This window comes from Labrus bergylta, chromosome 13 (genome assembly GCF_963930695.1).
Source record: "Labrus bergylta chromosome 13, fLabBer1.1, whole genome shotgun sequence".
In the NCBI taxonomy this organism is placed as follows: domain Eukaryota; kingdom Metazoa; phylum Chordata; class Actinopteri; order Labriformes; family Labridae; genus Labrus; species Labrus bergylta.
In genome coordinates this window covers 1,576,033-1,597,832 of record NC_089207.1, presented here as the reverse complement: position 1 = coordinate 1,597,832, position 21,800 = coordinate 1,576,033, and the positions used below count along the sequence as shown (strand labels likewise).

Here is a 21,800-nt window from a genome sequence, read left to right as displayed (position 1 = left end):
TGTAAAGACGTTGCTGCATCATTACTTTATTTACTGTGGAAAATAAGTGATTTAAGTTGTAATGTTCCGTTTATTTTATAAACTGATAGTAATACGATGTTAATCAGTCATTTTGTTTAGGTTTTGAGAGTTTTATATCACTTTGGAGACTGTTTTAATGTAGCGGTTTTGGCGCGAATTGTGTGATATCCTACAGCGCCTGTGTCACGTGATTGACGTGCCGCAGATATTCTCAGTTAAAATAATATTTATTTAGCATGTTTAGGAGCAGAGGTGCAAAAAACAAATGTCCAGAAGGCACATTGAATGTTCTTTTGTCTTCTGCAGGTATGTTTTTCCTTGTATTTTCATACTTTCTGTTTTGTTTTACAGCCGCATGTTGTTGTTTATTTTGTCCACTAGGTGTCACTGTTTTACCATTTGGTAACTGTTTCTCATGTTTCTTTAATGAGATTTATTGTTAATATACACTGTAAAACCGAAGTTTTTCAGCCATTTGTACAGCTCTTTGTTATAAATATTTACATATAGTTAAAATAATGAAGTAATGATTGTAATATATTTCTATGTAATATAAATGTGTTTTGAGCTCACACAGTGCCGTGAGACTCTTTGGATAGTGAACATCTCTTCTATGTAACAACAGCAGGAAATGTTGAGGCTGGTTATTATAGCGATACTCACATCAAACAATTATATTAAGTTATTCACTTGTTTTTAATCAACAACCCAAAAAAGGGACTGAAAGATTACTTGGATCGTGTAAATTCCGAGTCCTCCTGAACGCATCCCGTGAGTGTCTGGTTTCGTGTCGTCCTCCTGTTTTGTCTCGGAGCAGAGGAAAGATGCTGGTATAAAGAAACTGCACACATGGATGGATGGATATGAATAATTTGGACGTAAACTATGGATAGGCCTGTGTTTGGGTTTAAGGAGCACCACTATGCTTTTACTGGTGTTAACGTTGATGGTTCCCACAGTCACAAACGGTATGTTGGCTCAGTTCTAATGAGAAAACAGCCTCCATGTCATGGCGTTATCATTTTCTAGGCCATTTCATGGTAAACAGATAACTTATTAGGCCACTAACAGAAATATATACAGAACTGAATTATTAAAAACCTCTAAAGAATTGACTGTGTGTAAAACCTTTTCTTTAAAAAGAGATCTTGTAAAACATATTCCTGTAGGGTACGTTATTTACGTTTAGCTTCGTCCTTCAAACTTTCAGACGGAAAAGTACAAGTCTTTGTTTTATAGGCTAGACTACTAATCCCCAAAATGTTTAATTATTAATATTGATAGGGTGAATTAGCCTAATGTGGGACAATTTTGGCATTTCAGACTTCTGAGATATATTGCAACATGAAGCTATAGGCCTACATTAAATAATCCACACCCAGTACCACTCTGAAATCCCCAGGATGTCCCCTAATCAAACCCACACTCAGACATATCAGTAGTCTTAGTGCCAAATTGTTTGGACAATCTGCATTTCTTAATGTGGGACAGTGCTGTTCTAAATGTGGGACACTGAAAAGTCATGTTAAAAAGTCTAAATCACCTTAATTCAGGTATAAAAACCTGTCACACTCAAGTCTAAAATGTGCAATACCATATTCTGTAATTTTACCACTTACAATGTTATTGGTGTTACAAAACACTACAAATGGAATATAATAGTTTTGATGCATTTTGTAGAAAGACAATAGGCTATTAAATGATCATATTTGACATACAGAGAAAGCAGAATGTTGTGAACATGTTATGAATGAATTTATTTAAAGAAATGCAATGTTAAAATGTTAAAATGTTTTCTATTCCATACGTCTGTCCTGAACAAAAGAAATTCTTAGCCAACTAACACCAATACTATTTTGTTGACTAAATGATTAATTGATAGACAAATCTTTAAAACTGTGTTTTTCAGAGAAATATGCAAAACAACTTATTTAATCATATCTTTACCAGAGATGTACTTAGGGTTCTTAAAAAAACACAACAGGCATATTTGAATGCAAAAAACTGTCTCGCTTTAGGAAACACAAAGGAACTTTTAATTTAAAATAACAATTATAGAATTTATTTAAAACATAATATAATATTTTTTGATGAACAAACATATCATAAAAACATCCAGATAAAAAAAAGTAGGATTGTTTTATTTATAAGAAATGTATATCCTTAACATTAAGTTTGTCTAAACAGTATGTCCCTGACCTTTGGGTGGTCTTCATGCTGTGTACTTCATGTTTGAAGCTTGTATCATTCTAATCTCTGATTGGACATTTGAGAAGTCATGTTATTTTGATCACATGACATCACAACTTGTGTTAACCCTTAGTTTTATTGACTTTCATTTGTTGTAGGAAGACCTACACCCACTTGAGCTGAGGCGTCCCACATTTGGCTAATTCACCCTACAATTTAAAAGCGTGTATTTATTTTGGGGGGAGTCGTTAATGCAGACCTAAATAAACTAAAGGCCCATCATAAGTAGCCTACATTGTAGCTTTTCTCATATGGACGCAAAGGAAATGCTTGTTTTTTTGTATTTTCTAAATTATTTGTATTCCAGTGAACGTTATCTTGTGCATCTTTACAGCTCTGGAGGTCATTGGAGGAAGAACGACAACGGTGCAGGGAGGAGCAGCTGTCCTCCACTGTAAACTCATTGGTACCACAGAGACCCTCACACAGATTTCATGGCAGAGATTGACCAGAGGAAAACCTCGGACGGACAATTTCTATACAATCTCGTCCGACGGACCAAACTATATCAATGGCCATGATGATCGGTTTAGGTTCATTGGGAGTTTTACAGATAAAAATGGTACTCTCCAGTTATCGAATGTCACACTGATGGATGAAGGCACCTACACATGTGTGTTCACTTTGTTCCCCAGCGGGATCCATGAGACAGCGATACCTCTTATAGTTCCTGGTATGATACATTCAAAATGCTGCTCATGTTGTGTTTGTATGTGTGAGTCATGAACATCTTAAGAGTGTGTGTGTTAACTTTGTTGTTGACTGTCGCTCTCTTAGTGCCTCCGGTCACAAGCCTGAAGGATGCTCATCCTGCTTTGGGTAACGACGAGGTCCCTCTTATTACCTGCACGGCTGCTGGTTCCAGACCTCCTGCAGAGGTGAGGTGGCTCACTGGTACTCTGGGAGAGAAAGTGAGGCCGTCAACCAACTCCAGCCTTCATGCTAACGGTACGACTACCACAGTCAGCTGGCTGTTTGGAGTGCCTACCAGAGAACTCAACGATCGTTCAGTCCAGTGTGTCATCACCAGTCCTGCTCTAGAGAGAGAAGAAACCCTGACCTCCACCATACATATCCACTGTGGGTATATAAATACACTCTCCTACATCAGTTGTTTTATCTGTGGTTAATGAACTGTGTTTTTCAGAACATTTTTGAAGCTTCTGTGAGTGAATGGACACTGGTCATGTTTTATTCCTCCTCGTCATCCTCTTCTTTTTTTGGTTTTCATTGTTGTATAAGATGAGCCTTCACCACTGACCAATGGCACACAGTTATCAAAGTGTTCATCAGCCAGCAGACTTGTTTAAAGCTGAATCTGCTAACTTTTTTGTTTTTGTTTTTCAAATAGCCTGACATGTGATTCTCATAAGATTCACTTCTTTAAATTCTGCAGGATGGTCTTTTATTGAGCTGGTCTTTTTTATTCCATAAAAGAGAGATTTTTACTAAAAAAAAGGGAACATGCCATGTTAATATTCCTGCTTCTTTAGGAATATTTTAAAAGTTGTGGATTTCATTTTCCAGTGGGATTGTGACATTTACTCTTCTGCTAGTCCCTCTCCCCCTGTTCTCTGTGTTTCTCCATTAGTGTGACTTAGTGTGATTAGTGTGACTTCACTGTTGTTTCTCTAATGGGCCTTGAAAAAAGCACATTCATCACAATCAAGTAAAAGTGCATGGCCATGCCAGAAAGGCAGTGTAGGCAGTATGATAAGCATGCTTGGTCTAGTTAGCTCTAAAGCCAGCCAGCTGTACAGTAGCACAATCTTTTAGTGTTGCAGCAGCAGATCATGTTGCTTCTACATTGGACCCCTTCTTTCGATTCCCTGCGGTTGAGCAAGACGCTGTTTTTTTTCCATAAAGTTGTTTCTTTGGTTTTGCACGACTGCAGGGTTGATTTTATTTTTTTTCACAAAGGAGAATCTTTGATGTGGATATATTTCATATCATTCATACTTGTACAATATAAGCGACCTTCAACAAGTCTGTGAAATGTTTTCCAAATATTTTCACTCAGACACGCCCCTGATATGTTTTTCCACATACTCACATCAATCAGCTGTAATAATAAAGTTTGATTTGCTTTAACTTGCTCTTAACTGGGAAACGATGACATCAGGGCACATTTGAGTAACACATAAACATAAACAAATCAGTTTTTTGGGAGTTGCATCCTGATCATTTTGGGTCTTTTACCCGCTCTTTTTAAAGTGTCTTGGCGCTATACAAATAAAGATTGATTGATTTTACTAAATTAAACTCATATGTATTGAGTTTATATTAAATCATGGGAGTCCTCTCCTGGTCTTTGGAAACAGTGATAAAGGTTGCAGATACAGTAGGAGGGTCACACACTTACTGTTGTTGCTTTTGGCTATTAACTGCATCACGGGAGCCTGAATCAGCTGACCTAAAACATAATTTAATAACCAAAGCATGAAAGTCACAGACAGCCAGTCTCATATCATGTGAACGTATCATCAGGCCTGTTTCTTAATCCATTGGCCAGATTGAGGGGATTTTTTTTTTCACAGTGGGCTTCTCTCCAAAAATGTTTAGAAATCAAGTACGATGAAATTTATTTTTCATTTGTTTTGATGAAATCTGTCATATCATTTTTTTTTAAGGTTTATTTTGGGGCTTTTTGGGCCTTTATTTGAGAGATAGGACAGTGGATGGAGTCAGAAATTGGGGAGAGAGAGGGTAGGGAAGGGAGCCACAGCTGGGATTTGAACCTGGGCCACCCGCTTGGAGGACCACAGCCTCCATACATGGGACGTGCGCACTAACCACTGCGCCACCAGTGGCCCTTAAAAGGACTATTGAGTTAGATTATTTGTCAACAAGGCCGATATAAACTGATAGTAATGGCTTTTTGGGATTTATTTTTTTTAATCGAGAAAAAAAAAATTAGAAATGAGATTTCAGCCAATTTGACATCATCTAAATAGCGTAGGTAACAAAACTTTGCTTTGTACGGATTTTGTTTCTTCCTCTCAGTCTGCAGGAACAGTTACGTCTCTTGTTTCTGATGGAATTCCCCCAGAAGCCCTCATGTGACACATACTGAAATGCTCCACCTAACTAATAACAAAAAGTCACAGCATTATCTGCAGGTTCTGGTTACACGTTCATTTATCTGTTTTCAGGCTTTATTTAACCTTCCAGTGGGAATGTTTGACCTTAAGTTCTCATCGTCCTGACAAACAACAGCCTCGATCTGAACAACAACATTTTTTTTTACTTACTGCTGATGTAGAGTGTGGTGTCCTGCTCTCACAAGTTTTAATCATCCCAGCTGAATAGGATCCAAAGATGATCTGTGTGTGTGTATATATAATTCACGTTTTAGAGAGAGTAATAACACACCTCATTCTGTCTTCCTGTTTGTTGCAGCTCCTCCTCTGGAAGTGAATATCACTGAAAGGTCGGCACACTCCTTTGAATGTCTCACAGAGGCATATCCAGCTGCGAGCTTTACTTGGACGAGGTACAGACATTTAAATAATCTGATTCCAGAGCAAAACATTTTTACAGAAAGCAAACAAAAGAACAAAGATAATCGTGTCTCCTGCTGCCTCTCATAGGCCCACCCAGGTGCATGCTGGTCCTCTACCTGCCTCTTACTTAAATAACCTCTGGTGCCCACAGTGTTACCAAATACCTAACAAAAATATTAATGCAAAGCTAAATTTACTAAACAAACAACTAGCAAAAAGAAAACATTACCCAAAATGTAGAATAATTAAATAAACAACAACACCCAAATATTAATAAACTAAACACCAAAACTAATTCTAACAACAATTAAATAGCTCCAACAAAAACAAAAAATGTGTTTTAATGGAGTTGAAAGTAAATTTGAAGAAAAAAGAAAACATATTAATTGACAATCAACACTGAGAATTAGAGGCAGCAAACTAAGTGTCTGCTTATCCAACACTGTAACAACACAGGGAACTGTAGAGAAAAATAAGATAGAACTTTATCAGAACCAGATAGAGACAGGAACTCAAAAGCAGACTCACACGTGGCTGAGTTCAGGAACAGGCAGAGTTTAATTACAGTCCAGGTCAGTACACAGGAAGGCAAATCTTCAAGGCAAACAAATCCAAAGGGAGCAAGTCTAACACGGGGATGTATACACACAGACAATCAGGGCAGGAAAACATGAGGAGGAGGATCTGAAAAACATGACACTAGGTAACTTTATGGATCCTGTCAAACTTAAGAATTCATATAATTCCATAAAATGAATTAGCCTGGAACCAATCAGTTGATTTTGCAGGACCTTGTTTAAAGGTCCCATATTCTTCTTTTGCTGGTTTTATTTGCTCTTTAGTGTGTTTTCCAAGTGTCCTGTACATGTTTAGGCACATCTATGTGCAAAAATTCAAAGTCTGCGGAAACGCAGCTTCTCCTACGTCCTCCTGTTAGCTGTAGCATTAGCTGCATGTAACGCTCGGCTCTAGCCCCCCTCGATAAAAATGTGTCAGTCTGACGTCATTGTCGGTGTGAGATCACTGATCTAAGCCCATTGGCTCGTAGTGGCAAGCCCAGCAGCTCATGTTGAGATTTCCGAGACGCGTGCTGAGCAACTGACCAATAACGACGGAGCGGATCTGCAGACCAATCAGAGCAGACTTGGCCCACTTGGGGTCTAACAGTGTGGGCTCAACAGAGTGTAGCTGACGGACTCAGAGTGTAGAGGGAGCAAGGAGGAGCAGTACATGAAAACAGACACTTTTTTAGAACTTTATCTATTGTGAACGTACAAAAGTAGGAACATAGATTAAATATATGAACCCCAAAAGGGGCAGTATATGACCTCTTAAAGAGATTTATGCAGAAAAAATATCAATCTGTTCTATTTTATATCAGTTTTTTGGAAGTGGACATTTTTGTCCTTAGTGACTTAAGAGGGTCGTAAATTAATCTGATGCCTGAGGGTTAAGGGAGCTATCATCAAGTTCATATGACACTTTCATGATTCAGAAGGTTCTTCATCAGTAGCAGCCATGTTTTTGCTCTTAATGAAAAGTCTCATCGGTGTCTGTATGGGAGAGATCAAATGCATCTACTGGAGCATGTAAAGCATTTGTTGAGTTTGCATAGTGGTGAGCTCCCAGCCAACTGTAACCAGGCACCATGTCTCCTAGCAACCAAAGGTCATTGGTCCTCCTTCATAAGGTTTTAATGACACAGTGCAGATGTTGCAAACAAAAAAAGATGCACATGTTAAATATGATGCGAAGCAACGACTGCAACCACGTCTTCACTGTTGAACATTAAGAACGCTCCAGTGATCCCTTAAACTGTGTCAAAGTCTATTCATGCTGTTTATTTCAGTGTAAAAAAACAGACCAAGACTGTTAAAGCCCACTAACAGCAGAGGAGCAAGGTGTTTCTATATATAACTGAGGACATGATGATGGGATTGTTTGATGTATGGTTTGTTGAGGGAACTGTCAATAGTAATAGTGAAAAGTGATTGCTCCAATAATAATTGATAAAATGTATAATTTTAAAAAATGTCAAAGGAAAAGCTCCTTGTAATTTAAAGAAGTGTTATAGTCATAATGATGCAGAAAAAAATGTGAATTTATTGGTATCTAAAGCTCAGTCTAAAAGGCACATACTGTGCAAAATACACTCACCCAAATTAGTCCATCTTCTCTTTCTTCTGCCTGCTCCACTTTCAGAAAACGTGTGCTCAAACAGGCCGTTTGGAGATTTTCCCTTTGTGACATCACAGGAGGAAATAACTCTTCCAAATGGGTGGGTGACACTCCCACAGTCCGCCTTCTCACCCTAAGTAGTTGGGCATGGTGCAAGAATCGGGCGGCAGTAGCTCAGTCTGTAGGGACTTGGGCTTCCTGATCACTGCCGAGGTGCCCTTGAGCAAGGCACCGAACCCCAAAACTGCTCTGGAGCACTCGCTGTGAGATCTCTCTATTAATGCATGTCCACAGGATCCTGTTTGTGCATGTGTGTGTAGCATGTTCATTAAACAGAGTGTAAATAAAGGATTAATAAAGGATAAATTATAAATTAATAAGGCCCAAGCTCTTCTAGAGGGACGGGTGGAAAAACACAGCTCATTTACATATTTAAAAGTACAGACACAGAAACAGCCTGTTCTGAGCAGGGCTGAAATAGAGGGGTTTATAAAATACAGGATCAGAGTAAACTAAACTAAACTGAAAACAACAACAGTGGAACAGCTTCCCTCTGTTTTGGTAGTGGAGTGGTCTCTGAAGTGGTTACAGGCACACAGTAGAGTACTGCACTGTTTACATTTAATAGGGCGCTGCTCCTTTAAAAATAAACAATAAAATACAAATAAATGGATACCGTTGTCAGATATATATATATATATTTTTTTTTTTATGCAGCTACAGCATGAAATAGTTTAGCTTAGCTTAGCTTAGAAGATAAAAAACTGTGGGAAACACACAGCATTGTTCCAAGTGAAGTTTCTGTCACTTTGGGATATTGTTCAGATTAAACAGACGATATCTTTGGTTATCAGGTGAGACAGACTAAGAAACAGCTTCTTTCCCAGAGCTGTGGAAAAACTCCTCAACCCATAACCTCCCCCCCCCCCCCCCAAACAAGACGGGAATACAATGTGCAATAATTACCTAACCTCTGCTAACTGTTCAATATTACTTGTGCAATAACTTTATAATTCACTGCTTTATAATTGTTTATTTATTTACTCAGTCACTGCACAATAACAACTCTATATACTCTTTCACTGCACTATAACTTCACTTATCTGCACTATCTCTCTATATATATTTATTTGTTTACCTAATCAGTTACTGCACAATTATAACTGTATATATTCTTTCAGTCACCACAACTGTCTATTTATTATTATTATTATTATTATTATTATTGTTATTATTATTGTTATTGTTATTATTATTATTATTATTATTATTATTATTATTATTATTATTATTCATTCACTGAACAGCAGTTGGCCACTCTGGCCACTTTTCACAAACATATTTGTCTTCATATTACCACAAATATATTTTTGTTTTTGTAAACGCTGCTGTATAGGATTGCTGCTAACAAAGTTTTCTTGTGTCCTTGTATACAATGATAATAAAGATTCTATCTTTCTATCTATGCCTTTAGAAAGGATTAAATAGTTTGTATTTGATTTCATGTCTTTGCAAAACTTTCGACAGATGGTGACCCTTTTTTGTTTTTGGGGCTGGAAGTCTTTGTTAAGCTCAGCATTGTTCTAACTTTCAGATCTGACCGGTCGTGGCCTCAGTCCGGGGTCCGAGTTGATGGTTCAACGCTGCAGTTTCTGAGCATCACCTCCGAGCTGAACGGCCTCTACCAGTGCGAGGCGTCGAACTCGTATGGGAGTAAACGTGCTTACCTCCGTGTGCATTTCACCTCAGGTGAGATCCCTTTTGACTTGCCTCCAGTTATTTCAGCAGCCAAATGAGTTTATTATAGCACGTTGTTCCCGTGGAATCCTTAAGGACATGGTGAGAGTTGAAATGCTGGATATACTTGATTAGGATTCCTCTGAGACTCCTCCATGCCGAGAATATTGAGATTTTTAAACGCAGTCTGAAAACTCATTTATTCAGTCTGGCTTTTATATAGCACTTTATATAAATTCAAATCTTAACATTATTGTTTTGTCTTTTTTAATCCTACTACAATTTTAAATATTCCTCTCCTATGTACTAATTTTAATATCTTATTGCTTTTATGTATTGTTTTTATATATATATTAGTCTGTCAGTGATTTTATAAACTACTTTTTCGTCAATAACTTTTCTGCACTCTTGTAAAGCACTTTGAACTGCAATTTAATTTGTCTGAAAAGTGCTATATAAATAAAGTTTGATTGATGTGTGTAGATATTTCAGCTGTGTCCAACTGTAAGAAGAGGGTCCAGGATACCCTGGTTACACAACAATAGCTCCTGCACATGGCACAGGAATGCCTTTAAAGTTGCTTTAGCCTCCCTCTCTGAGCCGCCCTTTGAAAAAAAAGGCTTTAAAAGCCGACAGTGAACACCAGCTCATGTTTGCAAAACAATTGACCTATTATGGTCAAACATTCCAACATGTGAGGATGAAGCTTGTTTCACAGCTGTTCTCTCTTGAGTTTTGCAGCAGCTGTGTGATTGAAAATATAACTGTTACTGTAGATCTGTTGTCTTTTAGGGCATCTGTATGGAAGATACTATCAAACCTGAAACCAACAGGGATCAGTATCATTTAAAAACACTTTGTTAAAGTATCAGAGTGTTAAAAACGCTGACATCCCACAATAAAGATAACTTGTTATGTTTAGTATGTTATTCACAGAATGCTATTTAATCATTAACCATTAGCAGCTGATTTAATGCCTGGCTGGATGGCAGCTGTCAGCAAATTGTTAACATAACTGAGCTGGGTAGTTTTTTGTTTTTTTCTGCCTGAAGCTCCCAGTGTTACCTGATCTGTCTGGATCTGATCTTAGTGCTGAAGGAAAAGGAGCTGAGACATTTAATAAGCTTCAGAGTGTGATTCACTGCAGGCCAGTTGTACTAATTCAGATTCAGACAACTTTATTAATCCCAGAAGGGCAATTCAGTTTCACAGCCTACTGAGTCTTGTAAAGAAAAAACAAAGACAATAAACAAAATGAGAAGCCAGAGCTAGCAAATCTAGAAATTCCAGATATGTATCTAATAAACAGATACATTCTACAATTCACTTAGCAGACTCTTTTATCCAAAGCGACGTACATCAGAGAGTAAGAACAACACAAGCAAGGATCTAGAAAAAAGGGAACAATGTGAGTAAGAGCAAACGATCAGCTTTGAGTCTGATTGGACACACAGGTGCTGACAGGAAGTGACCAGAGGCAAAGCACAACATTGAGGGCAGTTCTTGAGAGCTCTAATCAGTATAGAAACCATCTTATAAGTCGTCGTTATCAAACAAAAACCATCGTCATACCATCATCATCATCAATAATATGGAGACCATCATCATTAAGTTAGTAGGTATTCATGAAAGAGCTGGGTCTTTAGCTTTTTCTTAAAGGTACAGAGGGACTCTGCAGATCACATGGAGTTTGGAAGTTCATAGGGAGTGTAGACCTGGATCAGAGAGTTAAAGTAAGGAGGAGATGTTTTTGTCGCTGTTTTGTAATCGAGCAGCAGAGTTTTAAATTTGATGCGAGCAGTAACTGGGAGCCAGTGTAAGGAGGTGAACAGCTCTTTTACATAAATGAATGGACCTCACAGGTCACCTAAGGGTGCAGTAACAGTCCATTCAGTACTGGGCTGCATTGGATTAAATTAACTGGTCGTGCAAATCTGTACTTCCTGTTACTTCTTCATGTTCTCCTCTGTCCTGTCTCTCTACAGGATCCTGCACTGCCAGTTGGACCCTCTTTGTTCTTCTGCTCGTCCTCGTTGTTGCTGCTGTCTTGTGTTGCTTCTATAAACGTATGGAAATTGCAAGGTACGAAATATGAAAGTATCTCAAACACTACAGTGAACTATTCAATTCTACTATTAAATATAAAAGCTTATACGGTTACATACTGTGACTACTAACTTTTACTTTTTTTATTACCTTGTAGATTCATACTACGGGAAGAAGGCGGCACACGAGGCAAGAGGCAAAAGGTTCCAACGACTTCCAGCTCACCTGAAGGCCATGACAGAGTAGAAGAAGATGGAGGGGAAACAGAGGTAAGATATTTGTTACATGGTAGGTATTCAGGGAAAGGTGAAATTCCATTGGTCATGTGACAATGACATCATCAGCTTCATGTTGCACTAACACCTCCAACATCTTCACCTGCATATACCTGCTGCTGTCTGTTTTCAACCAGTGCAGTTTGACCTGAGAGACAGAAGCTCCTGAATGCATCACAAAAAGGCCTTTTCCAATGTAGTGACTTAACAACCTAAGAACTCCCAATGGGTTTCCTTTTTCAAGTTATTCCAAGATTTATATAAAATTAAAAAAAGACTATTTGCAGACTGAGTGGAAATAAATCAAGTTTTAATGAAATGTTTTTGCCTTCTCTTCCTCAGGGAGAGCTTTGAAATCAGTCGAAGCAACAGAAGAGGATCACAGCTGGACTGAAGGTGATTTGCAGACTTCCAACACTATTCATTCCTGACGCAGTCGTTAGTGAAAATAGGCAGTATTCCTGGTGCTTTACATTTTGTTGATGTCATTGACATTGGTTTTAAAAATAGCCAATTTCTCAATTCAGATATTTAAAGTTATTGTTTCCAAATATTACAACTGAACAGCTAGTAGTATTATCAAAAAAAGAATGTCAAAAATGAACCTGAAGGTTAAGAGCTTTTCTGAAGAGTCACCAAAATATGAAAGTCAGCTACAATGTTGATGTAGAACTAACAAGGCAAAATTGGAAGAAGTCAAAAAGGAAGGAGACCGTTTAACTGTCACCACAAATGCAAAGCAGTTTTTAAACATGAAGGCCTGTGGCTTTAACCGTCAGCCACCAGGAAGGTACTCTGTTTTCCCACCAACAGTATTAACTGCTGGTCACAGCAAATGAGTATGAAGCATGTGTACATGCACACAGAACAGAACAGGTTTTGAAAGGAAAGTAGGAAAGAAGATTTTGAGATTTGTTTTTGTGTCTTTGTGCCAATCTAAGTAGTGCCTATAAACGAGGTGATCCTTACAGGAAAAGTTGAAGCACTAACAAGCCTTACCCAGCATTTTGTAGTCAGGCTATCAGTCTGCTGCTGTGACTTTTCACAGAGTTAAACAACTGAAATACACATTCAAGCACCTAAATTATGTTGTTTACAGGTCATTAGCACTTCAGTTACAGAGCTGCTAAGAGGAGCTTTCATTTCGTGTTCAATTTGACTACTACCCCCTGGTGGCTGAAATGGGTACAGATTTGTGTGAAGATGTTTTTTTTATCTTTCCATGGCTATTTAAGATCGTATCTGTGATAACAAAATGCAGTTATTCATTATGTTATGTTATGGGGGCGGCAGTGAGTACAGTATGTTATTCTTCTTTTCTCTAGTCCCTCAATTAAACAACTTTTATACACGAGGGGAGGAGTCAGCCGGCCGTCCCGACGATGTAAACAAACTGAAGATAGGACTCTGAAAACTCTGAAAACATCACAGACAGTGGGACTCGGGTGTTACACCCATTGTAGACAGTCATGACTCACAGAGTTATTTTCAGAGGAGATACTTGATTTATATTATATTTAAGTGTGAAAAATCACATAGAAAGACTTTAACACTAAATGCCAAATTTTTTCAGTGACTTTTTTTTCCAGTTTTTTATACCGAACTGATTGAAGGGAGAAACACCATTCCATTTCTAGACCATGACTCACTCCCAGCTTGAAATAGCAGATCCACTTGTGGTTAGAGGCTTGACAAAAAAACAACCTTTAAATTACATCTCAAGTCTTTGACTGACGTGTTAACTGTTGAAGAGAATGCAGCATGTTGAGGCTGAGAATGTTTTTTAGTAACATGGTGCTAATCAGTAGAGTGTTCTTTTAGACTGATAGCTGCAGTGTGTTTTTTTTTTATTAAAGTCCTGTAAAGCCTTGCTTATCTTTTTTTACTGATGATGTTTTCTACATTTTCCCTTCATGCACTAAGCCTTATTTTATCTTACTTTGTTCTGCTGTGCATTTTATTGTTATTCTTTTTGGAAAGTTAAATCTAGATAACCAATGATGCTTTAACCACACTTTACTGTAAGACACTTTTTGTTTTTTCTTTTTTAGCGGTAAAACATTTCACTTCCTGCTCTATGGTTATCTGTTTGCTTTATTTAGCATTTTATTTAAACTGTTAATTTATTAAAGCTTGTAGAAAAACATCACAAATTCTTCAATCCCATGTCGTTCATTTGTGTGTCCTCCTCACATACCATCCCTTACGTGTAACCTGTGGTTAGCTCGGAATTGTTTTTCTTCATGGGTTGGACTGTGACACCTTTTTTTACCACAAAACAAATACCCACAGTGAGGGCAAAGAAAGAGACCAAAGCTTGTCTTCATGACTGAATCAATGGAAACAGCACCTGACAGGAAGCTGGGCTGAAGGAAACAAAAGTCCCTTCTTCGTTGTGAGACAGGAATGAATGACTTGTTAAATGGGCTGTATTTCTGGAATCAGATAAGTACTTCTTTTGTAAAGACTTGCACGACTAAAGTGAAAAACACTTTTATATCTTTACAGTTTTATTATTCATTTTTGATCACTACACTTTTTTCTTTTATCTGCCACATCGTTTCGCTCGATTTAAGAATAAGTTTCTTTAATACTGAAAAAGTTGTCTGGTAAAAACATCAACAGTAACACTGACTGGAAAACTTCCCCCTATCCTTTAAAGCTGCACTTTTTCTTAGTGCAGTTAGAGGCTGTTTGAACCCCGGTTTTTTTTCTGGCCTGGCAGTCACTGTCCTTTAAATAATCTGTTTGACGGGAAGTAGGTATCAAAAAAAGCCACAGATCTAAAAAAAAAAAAAAACCCAGCTCAGAAACAAATTCCAGAAAGACTTAGTTAGTAACTTGTAGGTCGACACAGTGGAACATGTGTCGACCTACACACTAAAGGAGTAGAAAATATCAACAAGAGGAAGAAGAGTCATACTGGTTATACTGGGCAGAAAATGTTTCTATGCAGCTTTAAGTAAAGATTATTTTCTTTGTTACATATAGTAGATTTATTGAGTGAGCAGTGAAGAATTATGTAAAAAAAAAAAAAAAAAAAAAAAAGGAAATATAAAATAAAGTCCAAACTAATAATCTTAAATAAAAGCAATGCAAACAAGTTTGTTTTTGCTGCACACCAGAAATAACCATGATTGAGGTCCAGGTGTGTATTTCCGCTTTCGTGCACGGTTTCACACGTCTTCCTATTACTTCTCATTTTACATTCCTCTTGTCCTTTACATTTCCGGGCAGTGCTTTGAATCAGTTAGCCCTGGTTTTGCTACGGCTCTCGAAGCAATTTTCATAGATATCCTCTGTTTGCTCATGCTGAAAAACAAACAAACAAACAAATAGAACAAAGATCAGATATTTGCATACTGCAGCTCAGTCGGATGTCAGTGTGTCCACAAAGCCTTCTGAATCTACAGACTGTATAAAAAGATCACATTGTTTTATATTTACCATGTCTGCAGGGAGAGAGTGAACACAAGTGCTGTGAAAGACAGACATGGTGTTAATACTTTTGTGGCATTAGCATTAGCATGGTATTAGCATTAAAGATGTATATGAGCATATAGTCACATGTTCAAAAGGACGAAGGCGACTTACTCTGAACCCTTTCTGCAGACTTTCAGCATAATGATCAACGCTATTATAAAGATCAGGCCACACACACAAAGCACAGTGGCTGCCAAAGCGATCGCAAGCTTATTCCAGTATTTAACTTCCACAGGGTCTGTGGAGAAAAGAAGCGTTTAATGATCACTTTACGTGGATAAATTGTTCTTTAACTCATGTTTGACTTTTGTGTGTATAAAATCTAAGCAGCATTTAATGCAACATTTTTTTTAAACTAAAGCTCAAAGTTATGCATTAATGAGGGCATTGCAACTTTGAGTGCTGGGGGCGCGAGCTAACTTGTCAACATTAGCTAATTTGCTTTAGTTTTATTAGCTACCAGCTTATTTTATTTTGAAATGTTATGAGAATCAGTGTCTGTGCTCACTGTACCCAGCTTGTTCGCTTGTCAACTTAAAAAAGGCATAGCGTCCAATTTTTTTAATTTTTTACTTACTGGAATACTTTCCACTGTTTGTGATTATTATTTATTTTCTGTCTGTTTTTTTATGTTCACCTTTTGTCTTATGTTACATGTTCAAAATAAACAAATCAAATCAAACTTGCCAACTAATTCCAAATCTGCTCCGCTCTAGCTCCAAAGAAGAAAAAAATAACACTAGAGCTGTGCTTCCCAAAGTGTGGGCGGCGGCCCCTGGTGGGCCGAGTGGGTACTGCAGGTGGGCTGCGAAAAGCCCTCCAAGTTTAAAGATAAAATAAATATAACAATAATGATGATTAACCATGAGTCAACCCTTTGAGTGATTAGTAAGGCGTGTCATGACTATTCATGGACATAATGTTCAGTAAACTTTCCTGTCTATCTTGTCATAATATCATGTTGTCATGTCCAATAATTTACCCGAACTGAAAGTGAGAGCTGTAGTCAAAACTTTTATTTTATAACGAGCCCCGGAGTCATTTTGTATTTCAAAGTGGGTGCAGAAAGGCTGCACTAGAGATACCACTTAGCCGTGGCTTTAATGTTAAATTACAGCCTTTAAAACCGATGGTAGGAACGTCATCATGCTGGCTGTAATGCACTATTTTTATAAAATAGTGAGATCACTGTTTCATGAGGTCGTTTGGTCTTTTAAAGTTCGTCAGGCTTTAACACTAAGAGCCACTATACCTCAGCTCAGACTATTTGAAGCTATTTGGTAAACCAGCGTGTTAATGATGCTCCTATTTTTATCAAAGAGAATAATAAATCTGACAAAGTAACTCCATTGAGTATTGTTCATTTACTGAGGAGAATGAAGGAGTCAGAACCCACACCTCCATGGCTGTGAAGCTCTTTTGTGTGCGTGTCTTTGAGGATTGATGAATTTGTTGTACTCACCTGTGTTTATTCTGCACTGTTAGTGTAGGCCTGCTTATGCAAATATCAACTGTGTTATCTGTTCAGACCCAACTGTCGCTCTGTCTCCCTGCTCCTACTGCCCTGTTGAAACAGGTTTTTCCTGTTTCCTGTTCCTGATGTGTCTAATCTTATAAAAAAAAAAAAAAAAAAAAAGGATTGAATAGCACACCTGTAATGATCAGTTCCCACTTCTGTTCCCAAACTCCCGTCGGTGTGGTGGTCATGCAGGTGTAGTTTCCTGTGTGAGACGTCTGGGCTCTCTCTATGATCAGTCCGTACAGCTGGCTCTCTGAATCTGACATGTTCATGTTCAGGATCTGAGCTTCAGGAGTCATGTGGAACTGTTGCTTTGGGATGAAACTGAACAGGAGCTGAGTCTCGTTCATCATCCATGTTAGCTGTGTGGGACGGCCGATTGACTTGTTGTTACACGGCAGGTTCACTGACCGGCCAGCCTCAGCAAAAACCAACTTTCCTTCTGTAAGGGAAACAGGAATTTCAGTAGATTCTCTTTTAACTTTAAAGTCTTTATTTGTGATTTTTCACTCTTGAATGTAGAAATTAAGTTTATCCTCTGAAAATAACTCTGTGAGTCATGACTGTCTACAATGGGTGTAACACCCGAGTCCCACTGTCTGTGATGTTTTCCGAGTTTTCAGAGTCCTATCTTCACTTTGTTTACATCGCCAGGACGGCCGGCTGACTCCTCCCCTCGTGTATAAAAGTTGTTTAATTGAGGGACTAGAGAAAAGAAGAATAACATACTGTACTCACTGCTTAACTGTGTTTCTAGATCACGCTCATTTCAGGTAAATTTACATGCAGTGTGAAGATACCAGCATAATAAAGATCGCTAGCATTAGCATGCTAACACAACAATGCAGTACGAGTTGTTTTGGTTTCATGCTGGTGCTCAAGGGCGACATCTGCTGGATCAAAACATCACATATAAAGCCTTTAAACATATTTCATCATTAAACTATACTCCAGTTAAAACAATACTTTAGAAATATTTCCTTGCAGAGAATGCAATGTGAGGATCAATGAGACTCTATCAGTGTAATGACAATAAAGTTGAATCTCATCTCATCTCATCAGATTTGAAGCTTAAGCCAGCAAGCTGTTTAGCTTAGCTTAGTTTAGCAATGGAAACAGTGGGAAACTGTTAGTCGTGGCTTTTGCGTGGGTTCAAAGAAATCCCCCTTACAATCTCTTTCTCAGCTCACTTCCTAACACCTTACTTATTCCTTTTTTTTGTTCCATATAATAAAAAAGTATAAAACCATCATTTAACATTTTATGTTTGCATGAGAGTGTTGTCTAGACTCTCTCTCGTTCATCTCTCCCCAAGAAGGATTCTTTTTTCACAATGACCAGTACACACAGTCGTTTTTTACCTGCTTGTGAGGAAATCCAGACCATGTAAAATATCAGGGAAAAGGTCTTCCTGATGCCTGTGTGTTTGTAGAAATTCTCCATCACACCTTAAAAACAGAAATGATATTGTAAAGCTCGTGTGTGTCTGGAAAACTGGGCATGTGATTTGCTCAAATGAGAAATTGTTACCATGATTTTGTTATGAAATCACATTATTGTACTGGAATGTGCGCATTTAGAATTCATATTTAAACTTCAAAGAGAGCCTTACGGGGAAGAGCGTCCTGTCCAAGTAATGCGTTAATGACTAACTATTCATCTGTGATGTTATTTATAACTTCAGATCAAATGAGAACACAAACAATTCAGAACATCAAAATATTACTGATGTTGAGGATTTGTTTTTTTCAAACTGCTGTAAAATCAAACGAATGCTCACAATATTTATAAAGAAGATCGCAGCCTCTCCTAACCCAGATATATGATGCTCAAAATCACTACCTGTACTCACCCGTAGAGAGAATCTGCATCTGCTGATCAGATATGTTTGAATGTTTTTAAAGGCAACAAAACGGTACGTTTTAATGTATAAGGTGAAGATAAATGAAAAGTAAAATACCTGTTATTGGTAGAGTAGCTCACATGCATTTGAAGTCTTAAGAGGAAACCTGCCCAGACTGCCCACTCAGTGTTTCCTCACAGGAAGTAGATGCTGTGATGGGTTTTGGTTAGCTGTAGCGTGCTCTGTATGTGTGTCTGTTCTCAGCCTTTACTCAGAATGCAGTTGAGATGTGTTGATGAGTTGGAACTAAAACTCTTTTGTGATGGGCTACTTTTCTGCACAAAATGCCCGGGCCCGTATATTTACAAACATCCTGAGAATCCTCTCAGAGAGTCTTAGCCTATAGGAATGATTTAGGAACATTCTCAGAGCGACTCTGAGCGAGGAGGGGACAGAAACTTTTATCTTCGTGAGGAGGCGTGGTGGACCCTCATTGCTAGGTATGACACATTCGTTTTCAGAAGCTGTGATTGGTTAATCCAAACAACATTTATAACGAGAGTCAAACATAGAATCTATTCAGACATCGTGTAATTATGAACACTTTGAAGTTAGCGTCTGTGTGATCATTTGTAAGATGTACTTTATAAGTATATAGCCTTTCTTTTTTTAACTTTTATTCACCAAAACATGCACACACACACTCACACAATAATAAAAAAAGAGATACAAACAAGAGGGGAACTGTGGTACGATCCAGTTTTGCAAGCAGATTTAGACAAAAAACAAACAAACAAACAAACAAAACAAAAGGAATCACATGATGATTGCCAAATACTGACTGTTTGTAAATTATATTAAAATTGTTGTGCTAATGTCCTCTCTCCTCCTCGTTTACCAGCATACAAGATGTTTGAAAATCAGACGCTCACTTGTGCCGCAGCTTCTTCACATGCTGATCGTTACATCAGCAGGTAAAGAGTCTTAATCAGTGATTGGATGCAGCTGTGGAGGTGAACACACGTAGAAAAACTCAACATGCATGTCTCACTTTGTACTGAAAAAAGTCATAGATGGATTTAAATGTCTGCACAAATCATTTTTGTCTGTTCAGCCCAACTGTTAGTCAAAAATATTCTTCATGTCGTGTTTGGAGAACATTTCTCTGTTTCCTCCTCAGCTTGAGAAACTCTTCATCCTGTTAAAAGTCCTCCTCACGAATCCTCACAGTTTGACACCTCAGGAGCTCTCTGAAGGGCTAAGACGCTTTGTGAATAACTTTCATCTTTACAACGATCTAGTCTGAACTTTGAGGGGAAATTCTTAGAAAATGTCTTGATTCTAAGAATTTTCTTAGAATTTTGTTCATTAGGATCAACTTTTAGGATTTAGGAGGCTTCGTGAATTTGGCCCCTGTTGTGCAGGAGGCCTTGGATTACATAAATTGTTAAAGTCCTTCAGTGGGCTATCAAGTGTAAAGGTAAAAATGAAAGTGAATGAAAAATGAACCTTGCATCTTTATTTTGGCAGACTCTGAAACCCCAAAAATGAAAATACAAACTGAGCTCATATCAAATGATGATTGACAATGGCAGCTTTGTCTAGTGAGGCAAACCCATCAGCAGTGTAGAGCCTGAGGCTGAAACAACCTATTGCATTGCAACGTCTGGAATTCTGCTCTGACTCCGCTCACGTGGGTGTGGTCAACCAGTCGAGGACACCAGAGAGCTCAAACACAGCTGCACTGTTCTCACCACACATGCAGACACACCCCATTCCACAATATCCGGTTGTAAACCCTCTTTTTACTTACAGACACTCAAAGACTGCAGCCTCCTCCACAAAACTCCCAAAGCCACTTGGAATTTAGCCCTTTCATCTTAAAGACTGCTCAGTTATCTGTGTAACCTCAGGCTTTCCTATTTCTCCAGCCGGCATTGAAAGCATCATGAGCTAAAAAAAAGGGAGGGAGGGACTTTAATGCTGAACTACATTAAGCTCCCCCTGCAATGGAAAACATTCATGACATAACACGTTTTTTTTATACAAATGAAGCAGTTAAGTCGGGCTCTGTATATTTAGAATATAAATATCAGATTGTTGACGTGTTGCAAACTGTGGGTTTCTGTGTTGTGTAGTGATAGTTTTAAATGGTGCTGTGACACCAGGATTATTTTTTTAAGACGATTTATAGTCGATGAAAGGGAACCGTATGAGCAGCACAGCAATATAACATTAAATATAATTTAAAAAAATATATATATAGGTCTGTGTGTTTTTGTAGTGCACGTTTAGCCGTTATAATGTTACTAATAAAAACATGACTATTTCTTTGTGACTTTCTAATCAGATGAAAGCATCGACAGTCAGTAAAAAAAAAACACAACGACATGGTTAGAAATGAAATATGAACACAAAAGAAGCTAAATAATGAGACGGATGAAGATAATGAATGAGCTTTATAAAATAACACCCACAGGGGAAGTGTGCAAAAGTGTACGAGGGAAGGAGGCAACACAAATATGGAAATAACCACAGAAGAAGAAAACAGGGGTAGGAGGGGCTGCATACTACAACATGAGACCCTTTCCGAATAGTCACAGTTCAGTAATCAGTACTATTCAGTAGGAGTTTCAGTAGACTGAACCCTCGTGGTCATTCAGTGGTTATTTATTGGGTCCACCTCAGTATACTGAACATTTCAGTATGGATACTAACTTCCTGGTTTCATGCAGTATGGATCAGATGCGTGCTTTCAAGAAATGAATTGTGTTTTACCCACAATGCAGTGCGAAATCAAACGTAAATCGTCACGTCACGTCTGCCTCCAAATCAAAACAAACGAGCGTGGATTAATTGAATCAATTTTTAATCTAGAGTTCAAGTCCCGACTGAAATCACTACTTTAAATAAACAACAGAAAATATAACAAATATCTGCATTAT

At 38.0% G+C, this 21,800-nt stretch overlaps 2 protein-coding genes across 9 annotated transcripts in view; one reads left to right on the top strand and one right to left on the bottom strand.

Annotated features, from left to right (window-relative positions):
* LOC110002057 (nectin-1) overlaps window positions 1-21,800 on the top strand; it is a 28,305-nt gene continuing 6,505 nt past the window's right edge. Inside the window, exons 1-9 of one of the 7 annotated variants that reach the window (XM_065962314.1) lie at window positions 2-327; window positions 2,606-2,944; window positions 3,049-3,351; window positions 5,671-5,764; window positions 9,547-9,701; window positions 11,675-11,771; window positions 11,893-12,004; window positions 12,353-12,406; window positions 13,336-14,171. In XM_065962314.1, the coding sequence (XP_065818386.1) occupies window positions 258-327; window positions 2,606-2,944; window positions 3,049-3,351; window positions 5,671-5,764; window positions 9,547-9,701; window positions 11,675-11,771; window positions 11,893-12,004; window positions 12,353-12,364 (1,182 nt within the window). In that variant the 5' untranslated portion in view covers window positions 2-257 and the 3' untranslated portion in view covers window positions 12,365-12,406; window positions 13,336-14,171. Of the gene's footprint in view, window positions 328-774; window positions 990-2,605; window positions 2,945-3,048; window positions 3,352-5,670; window positions 5,765-9,546; window positions 9,702-11,674; window positions 11,772-11,892; window positions 14,172-21,800 lie in introns of those variants that run through there. The other 6 variants (XR_010667640.1, XM_065962315.1, XM_065962313.1 and 3 more) reach the window with 6 other exon arrangements.
* LOC110002059 (uncharacterized) lies at window positions 15,019-20,800 on the bottom strand. Of its 2 annotated transcripts, none has more exons than XM_065962318.1 (6): window positions 20,669-20,800; window positions 18,374-18,460; window positions 17,146-17,454; window positions 15,605-15,731; window positions 15,458-15,488; window positions 15,019-15,322 (listed from the first exon to the last, which is right to left on the bottom strand). In XM_065962318.1, the coding sequence occupies exons 2-6, from the start codon at window positions 18,453-18,455 to the stop codon at window positions 15,257-15,259; spliced, it is 615 nt and encodes a 204-aa protein (XP_065818390.1). In that variant the 5' UTR covers window positions 18,456-18,460; window positions 20,669-20,800; the 3' UTR covers window positions 15,019-15,256. The 2 variants fall into 2 exon arrangements, with proteins under 2 accessions (XP_065818390.1, XP_029137943.2); XM_029282110.2 differs by lacking the exon at window positions 20,669-20,800 and adding an exon at window positions 18,973-19,289.

Bases quoted from the DNA above. Each gene is read 5' to 3' on its own strand.
- LOC110002059 (XM_065962318.1), bottom strand. From the start codon at position 18,455: ATGGAGAATTTCTACAAACACACAGGCATCAGGAAGACCTTTTCCCTG. The intron at 17,455-18,373 runs GTAAAAAACGAC...TTTCCCTTACAG, and splicing joins CTGGATTTCCTCACAAGCAG to AAGGAAAGTTGGTTTTTGCT. The intron at 15,323-15,457 runs GTAAATATAAAA...TTTGTTTTTCAG, and splicing joins ACTCTCTCCCTGCAGACATG to CATGAGCAAACAGAGGATAT.